This window comes from Miniopterus natalensis, chromosome 8 (assembly GCF_054644295.1).
Source record: "Miniopterus natalensis isolate mMinNat1 chromosome 8, mMinNat1.hap1, whole genome shotgun sequence".
NCBI classification, from domain to species: domain Eukaryota; kingdom Metazoa; phylum Chordata; class Mammalia; order Chiroptera; family Miniopteridae; genus Miniopterus; species Miniopterus natalensis.
The window spans coordinates 29,140,295-29,164,488 of NC_142088.1; the positions used below are offsets into that span (position 1 = coordinate 29,140,295).

General features: G+C 39.4%; 1 protein-coding gene across 1 annotated transcript in view; it reads right to left on the reverse strand.

Moving 5' to 3' along the window:
* MYO1B (myosin IB) overlaps nucleotides 1-24,194 on the reverse strand; it is a 150,340-nt gene that overhangs the window by 39,535 nt on the left and 86,611 nt on the right. The window contains exons 7-13 of the mRNA XM_087819692.1: nucleotides 22,804-22,867; nucleotides 15,647-15,745; nucleotides 14,360-14,463; nucleotides 12,849-12,996; nucleotides 12,457-12,575; nucleotides 7,740-7,826; nucleotides 7,048-7,113 (exon numbers count right to left, since the gene is read on the reverse strand). Coding sequence (XP_087675818.1) covers nucleotides 7,048-7,113; nucleotides 7,740-7,826; nucleotides 12,457-12,575; nucleotides 12,849-12,996; nucleotides 14,360-14,463; nucleotides 15,647-15,745; nucleotides 22,804-22,867 — 687 coding nt within the window. The remainder of the gene's footprint in view (nucleotides 1-7,047; nucleotides 7,114-7,739; nucleotides 7,827-12,456; nucleotides 12,576-12,848; nucleotides 12,997-14,359; nucleotides 14,464-15,646; nucleotides 15,746-22,803; nucleotides 22,868-24,194) is intronic.

Below are 24,194 nucleotides of genomic sequence, written 5' to 3' on the forward strand. Positions count from 1 at the left end.
GTGTCCAAGCAATTCAAAAGGCAGGACCACAATACCTACACATGGTGTCTGAATTGTGGTTCTGCTAGGTGAGACCTCCTCAGGGTAAAAACGGTTTGACTGAAACGACGACACACTGGGTGAGTTGCTTGAAGTCCTAAGGCTTTAGAATCTAAAGCTTCTAATTCTAAATTACCAGGAAAAATAAAATGTGCATAACACATCCACCCAAAGAGTCAGGGACAGAGGCAGTTGGCAGGTCACCAAAAGAGTGAAAAGGGTGAGCAAGATCCTGAGCGCACCTTCCCTTTCCCACCACTGCAACCCACTCGTGCTATACGTGCGTGTCTCCCCTTCAAACACTAACAAGGTGGTAGCAAGAGTGCTCTGGAGACAGGCAAAGAACAACAACTTGATTCTGACCTAGCCTGTTGCTTGAAGAATGAAAACAAAAATAGGATAGCACAATCGTCAAGGCAGAAGCCAGCTTCGTTCCCCACAGAAATATCTCCACATCTGTTGCAAACACACCTCACAGCCTCCAAAACGTCACGAGCCACCAGGGCCATCATTAATGCTGAAAATGAAGGCAATCCTATTTCTTGTGATCTAAGTTTAAGTTGTTGACATTGTCCAAATTTGGGGGAAAATGGGACTTCACAAACCCTTAAAAATAACTTGCAAAAATTTATAATTTGCAGAAAATTAAGGAGCAGCCTGGCAACAGTTCATCTAGCTGAAACTTGCACTGCTCTAAAGCAATTCTTCATTTACACAGGCGTTAAATAGCCCCAGGTTTTCCCTCACGAAATAGCTAAGCTCAGTCTAGGGAGCATCACAGGAATATGAAGGCCCCAAAGCAACTTGATACTGGGAGACGTATTTGTTTTTTTAAGAACTGTGAGGGTGGCCAGCAATCTCTGAGCGGGACAGGCACTCGGTCCCACGTCAGCCTCATGAATCAAAGTCTCCAAGTGGGAAGTGGGCCGGAGCTCGCTCCCACGGATGACTCACCTCCTCGCTCTCGTTTTCTGCCCATGCTCCATGCATGGAATTTTTCTCCACTGTCTAACACACATTTACTCCTAAAGACTGAGAGATAAAACTAAAGCTTTTGGCAGCACCTTCAAATAACTACATCCAGAATTTTCCACCATACAATCCCCTTGAATGAAACTCAGAACAAACCACCCCTCACTAGACTGCTCCAGAAAACACAGGTACACAGCAAGGTCCCTGGGGCTCCATACTGTTTCACGCTGTATTTACCAAGTGTAGACTGGAGATTAATCTTTAGAAATATATAATATACCCAAATTTTAAACTATAGAGCGTCTTTCAAGAATTCTAGAGTTTGAGTCCACCCTTCCAATGTTAGAAAAACAGAAAACCATACTGCCAGTGGATACATTCATAACTAAGTTAATACTCACAAATACCAGTTATAGACCTTCCACTGGGGATGATTTTTAAAGATGGATAAAAAGACTGGCCTGTTACTATAGTATTCTCGGGAAGAGAGGAGGCTAATGGTACCTGATACTCTTTAAGGCAGATATTGAAACCTTGTACTCTTTAAAAACAATAAATATTGAAAGGAAGATGTAAAATAAAGGAGACAGCACTATCACGTCTGTCATTAGGATGGTGCGACTGGAAGGATCTTGCAGGTGAATATTATGTGTAGGAAATAGGAAGGCAGTTCAAATACAAACACCAAAGACTCATTCAAGCAAAATTACTATTAATTACATATTTAATTAATATTTCTTACAGTTTAATACTCTCATTTGAGGTCAAATTTTGGATATATCGAGTTGGGCAGGGGTTCTATATTTTACAAACAATGAAGTCTCCTGTGTAATATATAAAACAGTACATTTATATAAAAGTTATAGAACTTTAAGTGTAATATCACTGTTTTGGAGGAGTTAGGCTATATTACTGCTTTAAAATGAGCTGTTGGTCCTAGCAAAGATTTACTTGGTGGAAAGCCTTGGGACAGTCCCCAGTAATAATAACATTGTTCCTATAAAAAACATAATGTACTTAACAATCCATTTTAAAAATCACAATGCCAAGCAATGGGCCCCAAATCAAGAACTGCTTTTTATTAAAAGTAAAGTTTTAAAAAATTCTCAACATAAGAGAAAAACATTTAACAATAAATACTGTTCTTTTCAGACAATTACAAAATTGAATGACTAGCTATAAGTTTTAGAAATCTTCCCTTTAAATACAGTATAACTTTTTTTAAAATATGGTAATTTTCTTCAAAAAAAACCACACAGCATTATAGTGCTCTTCTTAAATATTTTAAGAAAGGCCTTCATTTAAAAAGTAAAAGCAAGAGTAATGATGAAAACTAGAACAGAAGGTGTTGCCTGTAGCCAGAATCAATTTTCTTTTTAAAACAGTTTAAGAAAGAAATCCTATTAATCATGAGATGAACTTATCGGGCTACACTGACTGTTGCCCAACTCTTCAATTGTTTTATTTGAAACAGTCATTGCATCTAGCCTATCAGATCCTTATTATACACAGGCCACTTTCAGTGAGGTTCAGAAGAGCAAGGTGAAAAGGGTATGTCTGATTCAACATAACCAGCACTTTGTCTGCATGCAACTAGCTCAACTGTATGAAAAGTGCAATATTCAGCCACTGCTGGCCTACTTTGGTCTACAAGACACTAACAATTCATTAATTTCCCCATTAAACTATCTGCCTATTTTAATACCTATCAGACAAGTACTTAGAAAAAAGTTGAATCAATTTAGATTGTTCAACATTGCTTTGAATTTAATTTCCTTATTTTAAAGAATGGTATTATTTTGTAGAGATCGAGAATTCTCATAGATCAAAGGCCATATTTTCAGTTATAAGAACATCCAAACTAAATTGTGTAGAATTGGAGTGTTTGGATTCCAATTTTCTTCCTTTGCAAAATTGGACTTATGTTCTCCCGGGATTTATAGCTGGACTTTGCTCCTCTATGAATTTTAATTCGCTTCACTTTATGTTTGGTATCAATGTTCCACTAATCTTTTTCCCAAACTGACTTCAGATCACATGCAGCCAGCACGGCAGAGCTATTCACCCAGCTGTACCGGAATGTTCGCAGTCAAATAATGTGTCATCAACCCATGGTTTTATGCATCAGTTTCCCTCTTCCGCTTAGAGAAAGACCAAAGTGCATGAAAGGTTTCCACAGCTCAGCTGAAAAACGTTTTCATGGGAACCGTCAGTGGGGTCATGAGGCAGAATGAGAAAAAAGGATTTTCTGGACTTTTACTGTCCATTTTTCAGAGAGATGCCCAGGGTGTTCTAAATTGCAGAACCTTTCACTCTTGAAGTCAATTTTCACTGGACAGAGGCAGACTTTTCTCTGTACTCTATCCGTTTATTTCCACTTATGTAGACAGTATCACAGACATTTTCATTTTTGCAACTGAAGTGGGTTGCGAGTACTCCTTCCTAAGTCATGCTCCAGCCCTTGCACTTCAGCTTGTGGTATGTCAAGTCCTTAACTGTCTGGCTTCCCAGTGTTCGACCGTATGGGTTTCCTGATGCCCATGTGTTCTCATTTCGCTGAGAATCCAGGAAAATGTAGGATGGCATCTGGGGTATACATACATTAAAAGAAAAGAGGCTTCCTAATTCTGTGTCAAAGGGCACTTAAAAGTGCCCAAGCAAATCTTTATTCTGACTTCCCCCAAACTAAATTTATTTATAAAATAAATAGCAACATTTAAAAAATCAAGATGTTTAGAAGATTAATCTGAGAAGATTTAGACAGGCAAATGGAGAGAACAATGAATGATGATGAAAAACAAATGTTACTTCTCTCAAGGAACTGGGGGGAAAATCAAAACATTTACTGCAAGGAAAAGGAAAATTAGCTTCTAATGATTTCATGGCCATGATAAGATTTGCTACAAGACATATGGCTGGCTAGCTGGATTTGGCCTTGACTGAAATTTCTGTTTAAAAAGAACAAAACATAACCTGTTTGGTTTTAGGAAGATGAACTATGCACAGATTAGGTTGAGGTAAGATGAACTGTATGTGAGGCTGACTGTTTTCCAAGGGCATTTCCTGCAGAGGTCAAACAGCAAGAACACATCTGCCTGGAATTTACAGTTCACTCTGGAGACTCCTATTTACAGGAGCCCTTGGCCTCAGCTCTGCACACTGGAATCACCTGGGCACTATAAAATACTGCTGCGGGGGCCCCACCCCAGAGGTTCTGCTTGATTGGTCTGGGGTGCAGCCTGCATCTGCATTTTCAAAAGCTCCCCAGGTGATTCTAACAGCTAAGTGTGAGAGCTACTGAACTGGGGTATTCCTCTGAAGGAAGGAAGGAGACCATTTAGAAACATATGCAGGCATTTTCATCAACTAAAGCCCACAGTGTTAGTGCTGAGAAAAACACTGGTAGAACCTGCAGTAGTAAATTTTGTTCAGGAAGATGGGCTTGGAGAAAAACTTGAATTAACTGTAAGTGAAAAATATTCTTGGATTGCTGAAGGGCCTTTCACCCAATGCCAAGTTACAGGATGTTTCCACCTAGAACATCCAAGTTCTGTTCTGATAGGCCTGTAGCAAACACAGTTTTTAAAAGTAATCCAGCTCTGGCCAGGTGGCTCAGTTGGGTGGAGCGCTGTCCCATACACCAAAAGGCTGTGGATTTGATTCCCTGTCAGGGCACACACCAAGCTTGTGGGTTCCATCCCTGATCGGGGCAAGTACAGGAGGACACCAATAGATGTTTCTTTCTCACATCAATGTTCCTGTCTCTTTTTCTCCCTCCCCCTTCCTCTCTCTCTAAAATCACTAAAAACAAACAAACAACAAAAACATATCCTTGGGTGAGGATCAGAGAGAAAAAAAAGTAATAAGCTTCCTGATCAGACTCTCGTCCCAGACAGGCTGTGCCCTCAGCCACAGACCCTCAATCTTAGGGCTAAGGCCGTAAGCTCCATGCAGAAAGGAACAGTTCTGTATTGTTCACCACTGGAATCCGGCTTCTATTAGGCACTAAATAAATACTTGAGAAATGACTCCCTCACTTACCCATGGCCAAAGTTGCTCATGAGGCATAACTTAGTTCCCTGAGTGCTGTGAGGGTCTCTTTTCCCATAGCAGTTAGAACTCAGGCCACATTAAAGATGAAACCAAGCCAATGTCCTATCATAACCCTATTACCTTATTTAAAAAATTCATGTACTGAGACACGACATTAAGCACCTGTCCATTGGCTTAAGGATAATACACCTGATCCTTTTATTTCTGGCAAAACGAAAACAACATAAAATCAGTTTCTTTGATTTTAGAAACATCATTGGATACATTTTTTTCTTCCAAGTTTCTAGTGAGAGCTCTGCTTTTGCCCGATTCTGAAGCCATCTAAATTTAGATCAGCAGTGTGCCAGGTGAGAAATCTTTTCCCTGCCAACTGCAGAGAATGACTCTGACATGCTGCCCACTTAGTGTCAGTAACCTGAAGTCTTTCTAGAAAGAGATTAATTTCAGCACAGTGACTTCTGAGTATATGCAAGTAATCCTGCAAACTCACAAATTTCACCTTCTTCTCTCTTACTGAGGGGCCAGAGGCTTTCCTTTGCAGAGTCTGCTAAAGGGGCATGAGCAGAAGCAGCAGGCATTGTGCTGAAGGGCAGTGTTCTGGACTTAGCGTGAGAGATGGCAGCCAGCGCACAGCGCAAGTGTGCTAGCTCTGCCGCCAGCCTACAGGCGAACTCGGGGAGGGAGAGGGGTGCTGTCGAGGAGCCTGGAGAGATGACAACGGCACAGAATCAGAGGGAGTCAGAGGCTTATCACAATATTTGGGTTTTCCTCCCTTATTTCCAGATATTGAGGACCCTGTGAGTTTGGGGAGAAAAGTGAGGGGAAGGGCCTATAGGAGAACTTTTATTATTTTATTAGGAGGCCTGGGGTTTAGGTCCTGAGTCCGCCACTTGGTAGCCACGTAACCTTGGGGGAGTTACTTGACCTTCAGAACCTCACTTCCTCATCTGTAAAATGGGAATAATAATAGCAGCTACTTCTGCTGTGAAAATTACTTCAGGTAACACACATAACACCATGGTGCTTGGATACGGTCAGCCCTCATAATTATTTACCACTAGTTATTAAATAGGGAGAGTGCATGACCACAAAAATGAGTATTATAAGAACAAGGCATTTGCTAGAAAGGCCTGGTTTAGCTGTAGGGAATGGTTTCATTGTTTTCTCTGTGATTCTGTGAAGCTGATAATTTGGAACATGTAAAATCTTCGGGTGGTCATTCTGGACAGAGGAATCCACAAATCATTACCTGTGGGGGAGAATTAAAAGAGCCTACCTATTTGACACTTTCCTGAGCCAATCTAAAATACTACTCCTAAAAGTGAGAATAAGTTTCCCAGAAAGACCTAAAGTGCCTTCTCAAAGTCAAAGTTAACAAGGGGGTTAACAGAAAATTCTAATGTAGTATAAAATGTTTAAATTTGTAGTAAGCATAGAATCTTTTTAAAAAATTCATTACAAACTTCAGCAGAAATTATTTCAACCTTTGCAGCAGAATTCATACTGTAAGATCATAGCAGGATGAGACCCAATAAATCGTCCCCAGACCCTCTCTGTGTGAGGCCCACAGAGATAAAGTAGCCAGAGCTGGACAGGCTATGGCCAGTATTCAGCTGTCCCATTCCTGACTCTTCTCACGGCACCACCTTTCCTCACTCTCCAAACAACCTACAAATAAATGAATGACTACAGGCATAATGTCTGTACACCTTGCTGGAAATTTCCCGGTAAGAATTTTGAATTGGCAATTTCAAAAGTCAAGTATTAATACAAGAAGTTCTGTTTTAAATAGCAATGTCTCCAAAATGCTGGCTCTTAGCATTCAAAACACACACAAACACACACACGTTCTGTTACATCTGCACAGAGGTAATTGGTAGATTCAAAGTTATATTAACTACATTAAATAACGTCTATGGAATATTTAATTTCCAACTGTTCTACATTAATAAATATAATACAAAATAATAGAAAAAAGCTTACCTCAAAAATTTCAAAGCCATAAATGTCCAAAACACCCATGACCTTCTTTCTCACTTTTGTCTGTGCCTTCAAAAGTTTCAAATTAAAGGGTTAATTTAGGCATGAAAAATAACACTAAAAGCATACCAAAGAACATAAATATATATTACAAGTTAATTGTGTTTCATAACTAGAATAACTGTAATTTAAGTTTTTTTAAAATGTCTGAGATAAGATATTGGTATGGAGTCTTTCAGAAATTTTAATAATAGATGACTTATTTAAAGAAGGCATTAGTGATGCTTAATTATAAAAAAGGATCACTGAATCTTACAACAGGTACAGTCTTTCAAAAATCACCTAGCCCAATACCCTCGTTTTATTGAAGAACATCAGTCGTTAGAGTGGCCAAGTGACCTTTCAGGCAGTGTGTACAACTAGTTAGCAGATGAGCCAGGACTTGGGATGCTGACTCTCAGAGTAACTCTGCAAAGACCATTAGACTATTTACTGGTGAGATTTCTTATAATGTGGAAAACAAAACAGAACCCCTGACCGATTTCAATCCTATACAAGGTACATTCTTTACAAGGAACAATCTTTTAAGTGGTAACCAATAATCTGATTACAAAATTAAAATATCTTTAGCTTAATGTTTATACTCCAAATACCATTGATTACAATTGATTTATTTGGTTACAGAGGTTCAGTACCTTAATGCTTTCATTGATTCGATTTACCAGCCATGAAAACAACCTGCTGTAGAGGTTTTTAGCCAGAGCATCACGGGCGTAATAAGCCTATTAAAAAGAAAAAGAAAAAAAACCTCAATGCCCACGACTACCACAAAGCTTAACTTCAATAAACTAAGATTTAAAAAATATATTTGAAGCTCTTTTATTTCAAATTTATTTAAGGAAGGCCTAGAGATGGGCGCCAGAGCCTCAGGAGAGGAGAGCCAGGGGTTCTGCTGCTGCTCTCCAATACTCCGGCCCAGTCTGTGCACTTCACTGTATTTCGTAAGAAGTTGGGTATTACTGTTAAGTAAACCATTACATTTTTATTGTGAAGAACATAATTTATTAGGTTATATGGAAATTTCTTTTCCACACTGCCTCCTAATTGAACTGTAACAACTTTAGTAATATATTCACATCCCTGTAAACATATTGCAGCTGAAAAAGAAACACCTTTTCCCTCTATCTTACATTTCCCTGCTAATCCCAAACCTTCCTCCCTAAGTCTCAGGCAGCTATTCCAATCAGGGTTAAAGAAAACCTACCTAGAAGTTGGCAAAAAAAAAAAAATAAATAATAATAATAATAATAATAATAAAAAAAACCACAAATGCACAAAGCTGGGGTGGGGGTGGGGATGATAGCAGAAAATGCCTGTAAAATGCAATCCCTTCTCTTCTAGTTTTTACTTTCTTAAAAAAGGTAAGTGCCTAGAACAGTGCGTGACACACAGTAAGTCTACAGATGTATTTCTATTATGATTTTTGAATTATCCTTTCTCCATTACTACCTCCTGAGCCTATATAATTCTTTAATTCTTTCTCCTTTGTTCTTAATAAATTCCAGTTATCTCAAAACACCACATAACCTCAAAATACTATACAAATTTGTAAACAGGTCATTCTTCACTGCAATGCCATCCAGTTTTTTTAGGTTGTATGCTAGCTACCTGCTTCCAAAAAACCACCATTCCGATATGCAGCTGCATAGTGACAACTTATTCTGGTAAACTGCTTTAATGAATCTTCTTTGCTTCCTTCAAGCAAATATTTATTCCAGGAGTCTCAAACTTAAATGCTTCCAGAGACTATGTGATAGAAATGAACAGGAAGTAGTGGATCAGCAGGGGCTGGAGGATGCATTCCAGGCTAAAGGCACTCGAAATGTATTTCAAAGTTCAAAAAGCAAGCAAAACCCTCCCCAAAAAACAAACCAAAATAAAGGAGAAAACTACCCTTTATTCAAATAAAGCATGCCTACTGAGCCATACTGAGCCCCCAGGGGCTGCATGTTTGCCACCCGGCACTTCTGGAGCCTGATTCATGCCATGTAATCTCCACATTAACATCCTCCCAAGTCAGTGCAGGACAGTTAGTCCCATTTAAGGGTCACTAGTAAGGTGTGTAGAAACGAGGGGACACACCGTGTGCTGATTCAGCATCTCAGCTCTCGGCATATATGAACAGACTACGCATTTCTGCACTTGTGTGAAGCTCACTGAAGAACTTGCAGGTGGAACCTGCACCAGAAGTGACCCACATCAGGAGTGGCCCAGGACAGTGCATGTGAGGCAAGGTGGAGACACAGATGCATGGAAATATGGGCCACCCTCCAGGAGCTTACAGAGAAGCTGGGGAGATCAGAGCAGCACGAGCAAAAACAATCAGAGGGCCGTGCCGAACTCCAGGAGAAAGGAGTGGAGAGAAGGGAGAATCGTGGGTCCGCTGTGATCAAGGAGGGCTCCCTGGAGAGCTGGACTATTAGGAATGAGCAGTGGTGTGTGGAGTGTGGGACAAGCAGGAACAAAAGCATCAGGTGAAAATAAGTGTGGCATTTAAGAAATAGCAGGGAATAAGCTGAGATAAGCTGTGTAGGGTCGGTTTACACAAGGCCTTGGAAGTCAAGCAGAGAGCATGTGACAGAAGCTGAATGATAACTCTGTCTTCAGTTTACATTATTTCAATATTAATCCCCACATCTAAGGAAAGATCTAAATGCCTTGGGGAAAATGAGGCATAAGGCAATAAAGATGACAATGGGGCCCAAGAATTGAAGCTATGAGGAAAAGTTAATAAAACAAGTCACTTCTCACTGAAATCAAAACTTTGGAGGCAGTAAGAGCAGTAGAAACAAATACTCTGACCCCTACCTACATTGGAAAAAACCAACACTTGACTAAGCTGAATAATAAGGGTCTAAGCCAATTCTTGTATGCCAAAGGTCAGAGGAGTGCAGAAAAGCTTTACACAGCAATGCAAGGGGACTCAAGCTCGCAAAGTGAAAGGCGCCCAGCTCTTGTTTCTGTAAAGAATGATTCAAACGTCAGAGTAAAACTCAATAAAAACAGAACAAAATATAACCCTGTAAATGTCACATATGGATATTTCTAATGGGCTTTCTTAAACAACAGAGGTTTTCTCATCACATCACTATATACCCAACGGCCCCCCGCTCTGGCTACTGAAAACATCTACTCAGTGTGAGCTTCCATACAGTGGTTCTCAAAAGGTGGTTCCTGGACCAGCAGCAGAAGCATCAACTGGAAACTTGTCAGAAATGCAAATTCTTCTGTCCTACCTCAGATCGACGGAATCACAGCCTGCAAAGGGTGTTTACCAACCCTCCAGGTGATTCTGATGCACACGCAAGGTTGAACACTACTGGAGTAGATTCTCTACTCTCTCACTCCACACTTACCCTTTCCAGCCATTCTGCTCTGAATTCTCTTCCAGTATCTAACACTACAGCCAAACCTGATCAATCCATTTCCTGACAGGTAGTCCAAACCTGGCTTTCCTCATTGTTTTCCTTTTGAAATGCCCTTTCACCCATTCTTTATACATCTAAACCCTTCACGACTGGCTCAGACACCATCTCCATGAAGTCTTCCTTAATCCCTTATATCCTCACTGATGGGCTACATGGGGACTGTGCTGAGCAGGCTCTCAACACATTTTCTTGATTAAGTCAGTCACTCACCATCTGACTTTGAATTAGTAAGGTTGGCATGGACAGACAGGATGGTGGAAACAGTAATTTAGGAAGGACACACACCAGTTATAGTCAGAAAAGGATTGTTACAAACCAACCTTACATATATATATAATGTTATATTGGATTTTCCATAGCCAAACAGCTCACTAAAATAAGAAATAAACACTGAAAGAAAGCAAAAGAGGTGTAGGATTTCTTGGTTAGCAGAAAAGACTATTTCCGAGCAGCAGAGAAAAAGACTAACTCCACTCTACTGTCTTACAGATGCTTGAGGCTACACACGAAGAGGGAAATATAGTTGGACAAAGTAGGCCTGAGTGGGAAAAGTCCTCAATTTGTCATTTAATTCTAGACTAGATCAGCCCTGACTGGTGGGAAAATGTCTATGCCATAGAACAAAAAGTTTACGTTGAAAGGGGCTCCAGAAGCTGCCTAGATATACATGAATGCAGCCATCCATCCATCCGTTTAACTTGAACCAAAGGAGAGAAGTGATGAGGAACTCAGAAAGACTTCATTGGCCTCACTGTCAAGGATGGAGTGGGTACAATAAGGAAGGCAGAAAGGCCAATTTGGCCATTTGACCACAAGCTGGCTTCTCTCACTAAATCAGTAACAGCAATTCCGTGTTTCTAGTTGCTTGGGCCAAAAATGTTGGGAGTCATCCCTGACTTCTCTCTGTCTCACACCACGTAACAAGTCAGCAACAAATTTTATTGGCTCTACCTTCAAAATATATCCAGATGTGACCATTTCTCACTCTCTTGCTACCACCCAGCTCAAGCCACCTTCATCTCTGGGTTCAATACACCTCAAAGCTCCCCAGTGCTATGAATTTAACATTTGTGTGCCCCACAAATCCGTATGTTGAAGCCCCAATCCCCAACGTGATGGTATGTGGAGGTGGAGGCCTTCAGGAGGCAATTAGGTTTAGATGTGGTCATGAGAGTGAAACTCCCATGACAGGACTGGTGCCCACAAGGGGATAAGGCACCACACTGTGCACAAGCTCATATTCACAATTCCTTCTCTCTCTCTCTCTACCATGTTAAAAAGATAAAGCAAAAAGGTGGCCATCTGTAAACCAGGAAGAGGGCACTTACCAAGAACCCAAACATGCTGGCACCCTGACCTCAGACTTCTAGCCTCCAGAACTGTGAGAAATAAATGTTTTCTGTGTAAGCCATCCAATCTATGGTATACTGTTATAGCAGCCCGAGTTGGCTAAGACACCCTACTTTTATTTTATTCCTCTTTCCCCTACCCTCTGCTCCCCACATTGCTGCCAGAATGACCCTCTGAAGTACAAGGCAGATCATATCACTCATGCTCAAAACCTCTCTAGTCATGTCCCACCTCATTCAGGCCCAACTTCCTGACCTCCATGACTACGGCTCTCCCTCACTCTGCTCTACTTCTGTTCTTTGTGTGCTGTACTCACAACCTGCTGGCTTACTATACAAATTTATTTTCTAGGTTTACTGGTTCCTGTTTGGCTCTTCCTGCCAAAATTTTAAGCCCCATGAGGACAGGGATCTTTATCTGTTTAGTTTACTACTGTGCACCCAGTGCCTAGAATGGTGCCTGGAATACAGTATGTCAGTTAAGGTAACAGCCTGCAAAATAAAATTTGTTTCCACTTATATAAAAATATCAAACGCTTTTTAAAACTCATTTCCAGGCATTATGTTTCACCCACCTGAGCCACATTCAGTGTAGTTGAAACTTTCTCCTGCTTGGCCTCAACTGTTCGGAAACTAAACGCTCGCTCTAGAACCGACTGATCGATACCAGTCAACTCACAAATTTCTTTTAGCTCTGTTGGGGGGAACAAACACAAAAAGTGACTGTATATGTGCTGCTAATAATCATTTTCAAGGCTTAGGGTGTTCTTTCTAAATCACATCCAAACCAAACAGTATAGAATGTATAAATCAAGACTTAAAACTTAGCTGTAGTTATATTTCTGCTCAGTTTCACTAGAAAGCTTTTTCAAACCAATCAAAAGCAAGTTTTACTTTCTAGATGAAAAACTGTGGACAGAAATTCAAAACCAGCTTGCTAAACAAAGTTGGTTCTCCACTGACTTACCATTTTTATCTTTGATTTTGCTTTCATCTAAACCGTTCACTCGAGATTCAGGCTTGAACTCGATGTTCCCCAGTTTTAACACCGCTGCTACCACCTCCAAGACAGACTCGGCCTCATGATCCATAAAACCCACAATCTGCATGGCATTCTGGGGGGGAAAAAACACCTGTTTTCTTTCTGTAGTTCTCTATTATTATTTTTAATGAAATAGATTTGTTTCTGAAATAACAAAAACAGCAACAACAAAAAGACAAAGTGCCCCAGAATAAACTTTCCAAAATGCAAACCTATTAACAAACCTGACAGAGCACCCATGTGGGGCTTTACCCTGTTCAACGATTTCAAATTGTGGCTCTGGGAGCCCTAGGGTACCTCATGTGCTGTGGCAAAGGGAGGAGGGTAAGGGGAAAGACAGAAGAGGCCGAGAGGTGAGCCTTGGGCTCCCACCCCCAGTTTGTATGTGTGTATATAAAAAGATATATACATATATATTTTTTTTATACTGGGGCTCTACTGCTAGAAAGAAAAACAAAAAGTTTTCATAACCCCCTACCAAAAAAAAGTCTTCATTTATTTTCCATATGAGAAAAACTGTGGTTTGCAAAGATGAAGTTTATAAACCTGATCCAAGGCACTGTGGGTAATAAGTAACATTCATTTTTTAGTCAAAAATTTTTATTGAGTGCTAATGATTTGCCAGGCAAATTAGAGAGCTGGTCTAAAACTCAAGTCTCAAAATGGAATCAACAGGCCTCCCATATGAGGATGTCCACAATTTTTAAAAATGACATACTCTAAGAAATGTTTTCTTTTTCAGAAGAGCCTGGCTTATTTGTTGTCTGTCTGTATGACTAGGCAACCCAGAATTTCAAACATATACAAAAGTAGAGAGAGCAAGCAAAGAATCCCAAGTCATTTTCACTCACCCCCAAAAACTAATGCCAATCTAGTTTCCCCTATAATCTCCCCTTTTCCCCTCCTCCCTACCATTTGGAAGTAAGTATCAATTACAATATCATGTCCTAATAGGAGTAATTTTCAAAGTGCCACATGAACATAAAACATAGGATATAAATTAATTTTTCTAAATGCTAATCATTCCGATTTATTAAAAAATGGTATAAAAACATAAATTTCTGTCTCAAAAATAGTTTTGACTTAACACGATTAAGTCAAGTTTTCACACTTGAAAATGAACTACTGAGCTTTGGTTATGAAAACACTCAGAATTTCAGTACAACTTTAAAAGAATCAAACCCAAAATAATATAAGAGAGTTCCTTTTGACAAATTGTAAAACTGCATGCTCCAATAAAGCATGGCCTTCACAATATTGTATGACTTTTGAGCTAGTAAAAAGATCAAACTAATAAAAATACAATAAATTCTTGCATAATTCTAAAACTTTAGGGAGCATGAGTTACACATTAAAGAAAACTCAGATTTGTTACCAATTTCAACTGAGCAATACAGTGTTACCCATTTTAGAGAGCAATAAAAAGATTACCTTACCCTAACAGTTCTGAAGTGTGCCGCATCATCCACTCCATTAACTGTGGCAGAGTCCAGGCTCAAGTAGTTGTATCTGCTGAAATCCCGCTCGAGTTTAAGTTTATCTAATGAATCACACACACAAATTGATAAGCTACTTCAATACTCAAATCATCTTTAATACTTGATTCCTTTATCCCTTCAGATAAAATGACTTTCACATTCTGTATTACAACAGAACAAAAATTGATACCAAATACATATAATAGCATTTTTCTAAAATCATGTTTTATCATTGTTGTTCCTATTTCAACCTTTGCTTTTTTACATTTATTCTTAATGGGTAAGGCCCTTTCCATGTTTTTATAATATAAAATATCTTCAATGAAATACTTCATTATAACATTATACTTGCTAGTGATTCCCCTACCATTGGACATTTGGGTTCTCACCAGTTTATAATAATAAATATAGGGCAGAGATGGATGTCTTCAAAGACAATGTTTTGGGGGTTCCTTTGAATTATTTCACTGGGATATGTTCCTAAAAATAGTGCGCCTGGGCAGTAGGCACTGATCATTTTACGGCTTATTTTGGGTTGCTAATTAACCACCCAGGAAGAAGTCCTCCCTTTGAAGTGATATCCACAAGCTCTAAGTAGGCCACTGCCTGACAACTCTGGCAGCTTGATCCTTTTAAATAACTTTCCCTAGTATATGTATAGTGGACACTTCAGAGTTGTTTTAATGTCCTTTGCTGATTATTAGTGAGGATGATTTTCCCCCAGGTGTTGCTGACTTGCCAAAACTCTTTCAGTCTGAACTACTTGTTCAAAACTTTACATCACTTGGCTATTGCTATTGGGTACTGTACTTATGCACTTAAATTAATTCTCTAAAATATCCAGGTGATATTTTTAACTCTAGTATCAGTTGCAAATGTCTTCCACTATTTTTAAATCTTCACTGAACAATTTTATGCATCTACTGCTCCCTGTTAATTTCCTCTCCCCAAGTGGAATAATTACTTTATTCCATTTTACTGTTTTACTTTATTATTAGCCCCTTCCCCAACACATAGCCCTTTTAGTAAACAACCTAAGACGGGGGCACAGTATCCAGTGAAGTACAAGGCCATACACCAAACAAATGCGGGGGTAGAATCAAAGCAAACACACCATATCCTTCACTCCAACCAGTCATGGAAAATTTTAAGAAGGAAGGGAAAAGCACATGAGAGACTTTTAAAAAGAATGCTTTGGAAAATGCTGTGACACTTAAAAATTAATACACAGAGACAGGGACTTACTGAGGAGCTCTTCAGAGGCACCAGAGAGCAGCTGATAGAACACATGGAAGTTTCTTTCACCCCTTGGCTGCTTAACAACTCGAGATTTCTCTAAAAGGTCTAAAGAGAAAAACAATAAAATCATAGTGTTGGATTAATTTGGCTTTAAATCCACCATGGTTCTCTTTTTCCCCTTTCACTTTCTTTTACTGTTTTGTATTAATAAAATAATAATAAAAGCTATATTTTCAGCTCTACTTTCGGGGAGAAGCTCAACTCTAACTAAAATCACCAAATTAAACAAACCAGGGTCTTTTTAAACAACAGTGAATATGCAAAATAAGTTCAACAATACATTCAACAACCTGATTAAAAACAACATAGTTTTATACTGACAGTCTCTTAATTTTACATGACATTTAATTCTTCAAAAGGTAGAATTACAAATCAAATCAAGCACTGAAATGCAGCTTTACGAATCCACTAAATAATTATGATAATAAATAATTTAATATTTTTGAGATCTTATTGTGTGCTTTATATAAACTTATTCATTGAATCCTTCAGTCATTTTGTAAGGTATTATTGAACAGAGGAAAACACTGACAGTCCAAGAGTTTAAGTGCGATCTACAATCAGGTCATCGGACCCAAGTGCAGACACCGTCCTATAGCCACACACCCTGCTACCTGGGATAAGTGAAGCACATTTTCTTGATATCTTGAAGTCTTAGAGAATAAAAGTGGTTCTCATTTAATGGAACTGTTGTGATTTGACAGCATACTTTCATTGATTCCAGATCATTTTTCATCCCGTATATTTAAGTTTTCAAACTTTCACCAAGGAAGAAAGGAAGGGAGGGAGGAAGGGAGGTAGGGAGGGGAAGGGAGGAGAGGAGAGGCAGAGAGGGGAGAGGAGTGGAATGTAGGAATAGAGAAAAGAGAAAAAAGAGAGGAAGGAAAAAAAAAAAAGCCCAGCCAACCAGAAGGGAGCCATTATGACAGTGTACAGGAGACGGCAGAGTACAATAGCAGAGAATATTCTTGCCTGGAGTCCTGCTTATCACCAACCAGTGATATAAAAGCCGGTCTGGATTCTCCAGTAAAGGCCAAATTTAGTTATAAAATTCCAAATTAGTGATCCCATTATTGAGGACTAATTTTAGAGAACAAACACACTGGATTTCCAATAAGATCCAATTCTAAACGTTATCCAAAAAATGCGTAAGGGAGAGGTGATGTGCAACTTTTCTGGAAATGGTCATTGAAAGTCTTAATTTGCGTTTCTAGAATCCACACCAGCACCTGATGAGGAGCCGAGACAGAGTTCATTCGAGCGTAGATGTGATGAATGCAAAGTCCCGGGGAGCTCCAAATACATGAGGTCATTGCAAGAATGAAGAGATGAATTGCAAGGAAACACAAAATTAAGCTGACTAAAAGGAATAAAAGTATGTAAATACAAAAATTATTAGGAACAGGATGCTATGGACTTTTAAATTTTTTCATCTCCAGCTCTCATTTGACCTGGATGACTGCCAATGCCTTTAAATAATGAAGACTTCATATTTAGCAAAAAGAAAGAAAACAGAAATTGAAAGCACAAGTGAGACAAAATTTGGAAAAGAAAGATTTGTGACATTCATCATCTCTAAGAACTGACCATTTCAACCTATTAGCAGGTAAATACTGACATGCAGAACAGAAGACAGAAGACAGGCAAGGATAAAAATGCAGTGTGATTTTACTTCTCAGGTGGCTACGAGTATTAGCACAGCTTTAGAAAAAAGAACACACAGGGCATGGGCAGATTCTTTATTGAGAAGCTAATCCTTGTAGAAATTCCTCAAGCCTAGAAGAAAGTAACCTGATTACATAAAAAAATAAACAGGTGCTACAGTTTACTTCACCCATTCAGGCCCAAATTCCTTCTGTCGACTCACTGCTCACCCACTATGTGCCAGGAACTATTTGGAAACAGCCCAGCACTGACTGTAAACATGAAGACCTTCTTCCTCTTGGCCCACAAGAATCCCACGTGCTCACTATTACTCCCGCCACCCAAACCGAGAGCAGCAGTCCTTTCCCAGGTGGGACGCCCAGGCTCTTAGGAGAGAGCATGAGATGCGGTGGGGAGGGCAGAGACCAGGTGTCCTTCATCTGTCAAAACCCAAAGACCCCAGGCTCAGAACCCTGCCATGCCCCACAAGCATTAGCCCACCTAGCAGTGACACCTTAATAATAATGACAAGTCATTGCCTGGTGCCACTTATCCAATCACATTCCAACAAGCCAACTGTGGTACTTCAAGAAACAAAATACCACCTTCAAAGCATGTGACATGCAACAGCAACCCACTGGCCTGCCTAGTGTTTCGCACTTTTTGAACAAATGCTTGTACACACTGGAGAGCTTAGTAAATGGCAATGGCTTTAATATTCAGCAGATAATCTGCCACCAAGTTAAAGAATAATATTCCCTTGTACAGAGTGTGGAAAGGAATGTTGGCGAATGTGCTTCGTGAACCGCTCACACTGATATGATCGGTGATTATATCACATTCAAATATGAAACATAATGCGATGCGTGCAAAGGGGAAGTAGAAAGGGAACTTTTGCTGACCTTCCTCAATGCGTCCGGTGCTTTTCATTTGTTATCATAAACAACCCTGAATCCCTCCCCTGAAGTTGGTTTTATTATCCCTATTTGACAGATGAGAAAGTGAGGCTCCCATCTCATTGCTACTAAGCAACAGAGCCAGAATTCAAAGCTTTAGGTGACTAAAGTTTCTGCTTATTATGCTCTTTATAACTTTCCAGCGAAAAGAATGCAAACTCCATCAACACTTGGAAATGTGTACTTTATATAAACTATATGACTTCATCTAAGCAACGCAGTCATAAAAGAGGAATCTTTTATTACAATGCAGTTAAAGTTTTTACCACCTAAAATGCTTAGTTTATTATTCTAGAACCTCCATCTTTTTAAAAAAATACATATCTTTATTGATTTTAGAGAGAGAGGGAGGGAGAGGGAGAGACAGAAACATCAATGATGAGAGAGTCATTGATTGGCCGCCTCCTGCACGCCTCCCACCAGGGATCGAGCCCGCAACCCGGGCATGTGCCGGACCGGGAATCGAACCTTGATTTCCCGGATCCTAAGTGGATGCTCAACCTCTGAGCCACGCCCGGCCAGGCCAGAGCCTACATCTTTATGACTTTCCTCCTAACTTACAAGCTTCTAGGCAGAAAAGCAGTTGAGGAAAATATTTGCCCCAAAATAATTTACTAGTACTTAAAACCATTCCCTAGTCTATATTTTTTTTAATGTGCAGGCATCAACATAATCTAACAGCATGAAGCCAGGCCAAATAATTACTCAAAGTATAAAACATAAATCCAATTCACTATAAGGAATTAAGTCAAAGCATAGCACTAGCAGAGCCTTCTCTTCTGCTTTAAACGCTTCTGCCACCACTGACTGTCTCTGCCAACAAGGTTTAGTACAGAGTACAAGGCGTGCCAAATATTTTAGTAGAGAAGAGGGTAGAAGAGTCTGCACGCACAGTCGTCCCTCAGGATCTGTGGGGTACTGATGCTCAAGTCCCTTATAAAAATGGTGCAGTGCCAAGCACACAGCAGCCCGACTTCCAAATGCAAATATTGTTTTCGATCAGTGGTTGGTTGATTCTGTGGATGCAGAATCCGTGGATACAGAGGGCTGACTGTATTCTAATGCAGCTACCTTTCCCTCTCGTGACGTAAACATAAACTCGCATTAAATTTAAAATAAATTTAAGTTTTAAAGGGAGAGATAAACCTATTAAACCATTCTAAAGGGAGAAAATCAATGGGCAGGGACAGAAAAAGCCTGGAATCAGAACTTTCCCACCTACCTCACCTCGCCACTGCCATCTGACTATGTATTCACAGAACCAGGCAATCTGTTAGGGGCTTTCTTAGTTTTGATGAATTACCAGCTACGCTCCTGATCTCCCACCGTGAACAGGACAACCATATCTCCGGTCCTCACAGTCTGTGCAGGTATATGCACACCTGAAATCATGAGGCTTTTCCACAGCATACATAAGTACTCTGTGCTCTTCTATTTTTAGAAGATAAAGCCCTTGAGACTTGTACCACATTTTCTCCTGTCTAAACTGCCCTCAGGTGGCAGAGCAACAAGAAAATGCCTATGACTATTAATAAAGCATCAGGTTTCCACAAGTTTCTAGTGTCTAACTCTAGATCCAAAATCCTCAAATACAAATGTATAAATTTTATGAGACCCACAATCAATAACATAGTAAAAGAAATATTATCTCACATCAGCCAAACATCTGGATGTGCTTCCATATTTTATCTTCTCAAGTGAAGCAAATGGTTGCCATTTTCTATTTTTTAAACACCTGTCTCCTAATGATACTACCCTCAGAGATATTATTAGCTTTCAAGTGAGCTCGAGACAAGTTTTACAACATACCTCTTTTAGAAAAAGAGTAAGTTACTGAGCTGGCTCTCTTTTCTATTTGTGGGTACACAACGGGCTCAAGTGATCTTGTTCCTTTTTCAGGGTAATTACAGCCAACAATCTGTATTTTTACTAGGTGGCTGCTGGAAAAGGAGGCAAGATATACTTCCTACAAAATGGCAAATCTTGTCTTCTTTACAAGGTTAGGAGAAGCTAACTTCTGGCAGTTTGGAGAGGACAGGAGTGGGTTTACCCAGTGCTTTACACCCCCCGCCTTTAAGCCAGCAGACAGCAACTCCCAGTGGCCACCTATGAGTCACTGCTCTATCTACGCAGAGTGAAATTTCCTGCTCTCACCACTAATGTATTCCTTTCCCCTCCAAAGCAAAGGATACTCTAAAATACCAGGGTGTTCCCACTACCACAAATTTCAATATAACTTCTTTGTGGGAACAACTAGTAACAAACACCATATGAAATCCATTCATGATGATATAGTAATCTTAATTGGAAAAGAGCTGTTTAATATTTATTCTCCATGGATACAGTAAGAATTGGAGAGCAGGAAGCCATTTCTGTTTGAGCTTAAACTTCAAAATGTAAAACCTACGTTATTTTCTAATACTTACAATAAAGTAATCCTTAAATATTTTCCTAGAGTCCTCAAAAGAAATATTGAATAAATCATTAACATTTCAATGTAAGTTCTATAATGAAAACAGTAAACTTACCCTCATTTAAAAAATAGCATTATTAAGTTAATAACTTGAGTTAAGTTGTGTTGAACAAAGCAAATGCTAAAGACTTATGAATATCTTTCAGAATAAAAATTAATCATGCCTTAAAATGGTGGTCTTAAAACTAAAGCATACCTTTTCCTATACAGCTCTCAACAGCTGCCATATGCTGTGAAGGGAGGGACCTTGCCTAACAAGCTTGGCAGGGTTATAATCATTTGATTTGGGCATCACATGTGGTCTGCATAAGTACTTTTGCTTCCATATTTGACATGTAAATCCATTAACCTAAGTAGTACTATCCTAGCCAATTTCATATTAAAACTTAATGTTTGAGATGTTTCTTTAGTAACTATACATTTCTGCACACATGAACAATCCCAACTCATGGCGCCTAAATTGTATAGCCAGGCAAACTAAAATGGAAAATTAAGCTATTTAAAAACTACAAAGTGGTGGAAGTAGAAATAACCATACAACTTATTCAATTCAATACCATTGATTCAAAGATGAGAAAATTCTAGCTGCATATTTTGCCCAAATTACTTAAAACACTAACTTTCTAGTGGCATTCCTCTGGTGCTCAAGTTTGTCAGGAAGATCTCAGGGGCCACCTTAGGGCCCAGGAGTTCTGGCTACTCATCTCCTGTTCAACCAGGTCAAAGCTTGTTTTATCTGTTCCATATGTGGGGTTCGGCCTAAAAGTTCATCCAAGAAGGAAGGCCACTGCCCTAGCAAGTCTAATGAGCATTGCTTTGGATGCCTGCGCCAAGGTGTCACATTTATTTTCCAAGTCTAAACTTAGATTATTTTCATTCTAGCAATCCCATTAGTACCACCGGGTGGTGGGGAGGCAGAGGCAGTGGGAGGTGCTAAGTGTGGCCCTCAAAAAGAGAAAAAAGAGGATTCCAGAGTATAACCAAGGCGTGGCTCCAATAGGTTCCTGAATTGCCATCTTAAAGTTTTCAAACTAATCAACTAGGACCGACAGCTACAACATACTGATGGCAACTGTATTTATAACAGATACTGACCATTATGACCACTTCAGAAACCTCTGGACCTGGAGCTGTTTAGCAAAATTTATTGTTAAGCAAACATTAGTTGTTTTTTCACCTTTGACAAAGATTATTTCTCTACAATCACAAATCATGACTTAAAGGAAGCTAATAAATCTGTAATTCTGTTTAATGGGACTATCACATTTCAATGAGTTAAATAAACGGGAAGTCGAAAATTTCTCACAATAAGTTATTAAATTAAAATCAGCTATTTATATTATTTTAATCATAAAATAGTTTGTTAAAGAAAATAACCATTGGCCCTGGCCAGTGTGGTTCAGTTGGCTGGGTGTCATCCTGTGCACCAAAAGGTTGCCAGTTCGATTCCTAGTCCGGGAACATGCCCAGATTGCAGGTTCAATCCCTGGTAAGGGGCGCGCAGAAGGCAGCTGATTGATATTTTCTCTCATCCAGGTTTCTAATCTCTTTCTCCCCCTCTCCCTTCCTCCCTCTGTAAAAATCAATTGGAAATATCTAAGGAAGGAAAGGAGGGAAGGGGGGAAGGGGGGAAGGAGGGAGGGAGGGAGGGAGGGAGGGAGGGAGGGAGGGAGGGAGGGAGGGAGGGAGGGAGGGAGGGAGGGAGGGAGGGAGGGAGGAAATAACCAATGGAGGATCTTCTTTATCACTGGATTAGCTTAAAGATCTATAGTATATAAAATACAGTTGGACTAATATCTATTTCTTTAGCAGATGCCAAAAGAGTTTTTCAAAGGTAAAGACTATGTAATATATTTAAAATATTTAGAAATTACATAAGATAACCTGAAACATATAGGTTAAAAGTCTAAGTAGTATAAGAAAACGTATTCTTATACCCATCTCCTAAAGACCCAAATATCTAAAATATATTATAAATACATGTTTTACTATTCTAAATTTCTTTAAAAGGATTCAAGTAAAATACTCACAGTTACTAATCACTCCTCCCAGTGGATCACCTTTAAAATCAAATTCAATATCCATATATTTGCCCTGCAAAAGAAAGACTTTGTGAGTTTTCAAGATCCCCTCAAAATATTCATTCAGCATATCTTCTTAGAGAACAACATAAGAGTAAGCCCTTTACACATTTATTTAAATGTAATTAAGAAAGACACAGTTTATGTAACCATGACGCACAACAATAAACCTACATGAATAATTCATATTAAATACTCCATTAACTCGAAACTAACATCCCATTGCTAATTCAAGAATAGATCTTCTCAACCATCACGTAAATTTTCCATTTCAGATATGTTTCCAATTCTGAAGGGTGTGTGTATTCAATTCAACAATAAAACTGAGGAAAATAAGTATTTCTTGTATATGCATTACTTGGGAAGATAAATTGTTTCGTTTTTATAGGCAAAATGTTTAAGCCATGGCTAGAAATGCCAAACACACTGGAGACAGTGGAACACTTAAAGTATTGTTTTTATATCTACTCAAATCAAATACATGATCATGTGATGTGACCAGCTCAGAATCAAAGACTGTTCAGTATTACTCTCTTAGGCTTTGATCTAGATTACACAGCAATATATAACCAGGTTCATATTACACTTTATAGATAGTATATTAAACACAGAGAAGTACACATGGAGTTTCATACTGTAATTTTTAAAGAATTGGTCTGTAATTGTCTAGTTAAAGAGTAACAAGTATAACAGAATAGCCCCGACAGCTGTTTTTTGTTTTGAAAAGGGTGCGTTGATCTAAGTAGTCTTTCGTTTTGTTTCATGTTCTACCTTAGTAACAGTCAGAGAGATGGTCTGTAAATAATTCTCCCAAAGAACTACTTAAACTCTTTTCTATTTTCAAAATAATGGTAAGGGAGAAGAAACAGGATCACATGGCACTCAGTCAGCAATGCAATTTGTGACTCTTTATTAGCTCATGCATGTTCTCCCGCCTTCTTCATTATCACGGGTCATCTGCCCTTTTAAAGCCTCCACTAAGTAGCTATTAAGTAAAGGTCACTAAGGTCTTCCTAGATATGGAAGCAGGCACAAGGGACACCAAGGTACAGCTCCTGCCCTCAAACACAGACTAGGGGGAAATGGAGACAGATAAACAGGACGTTACTGTGTATGGGGATGCCTCCTACAGGGCTCATGGAGCTATATACACAAGGAAAAGGGGACAAAGGGAGAACAGGAAGTCTGCCCTAAGTATCAGAGGTCAGACACGTGAGAAGGGGGCAGAGCAGGAAGGAGCAGGTGTAAGAACTGGCGTCCGTGAGGATGAGGAGGAAAGGTGGAACACGTCATGACATCGAGACGTTCTCTGGACAGCCAAGTCAAGTCATGGAAGGTTT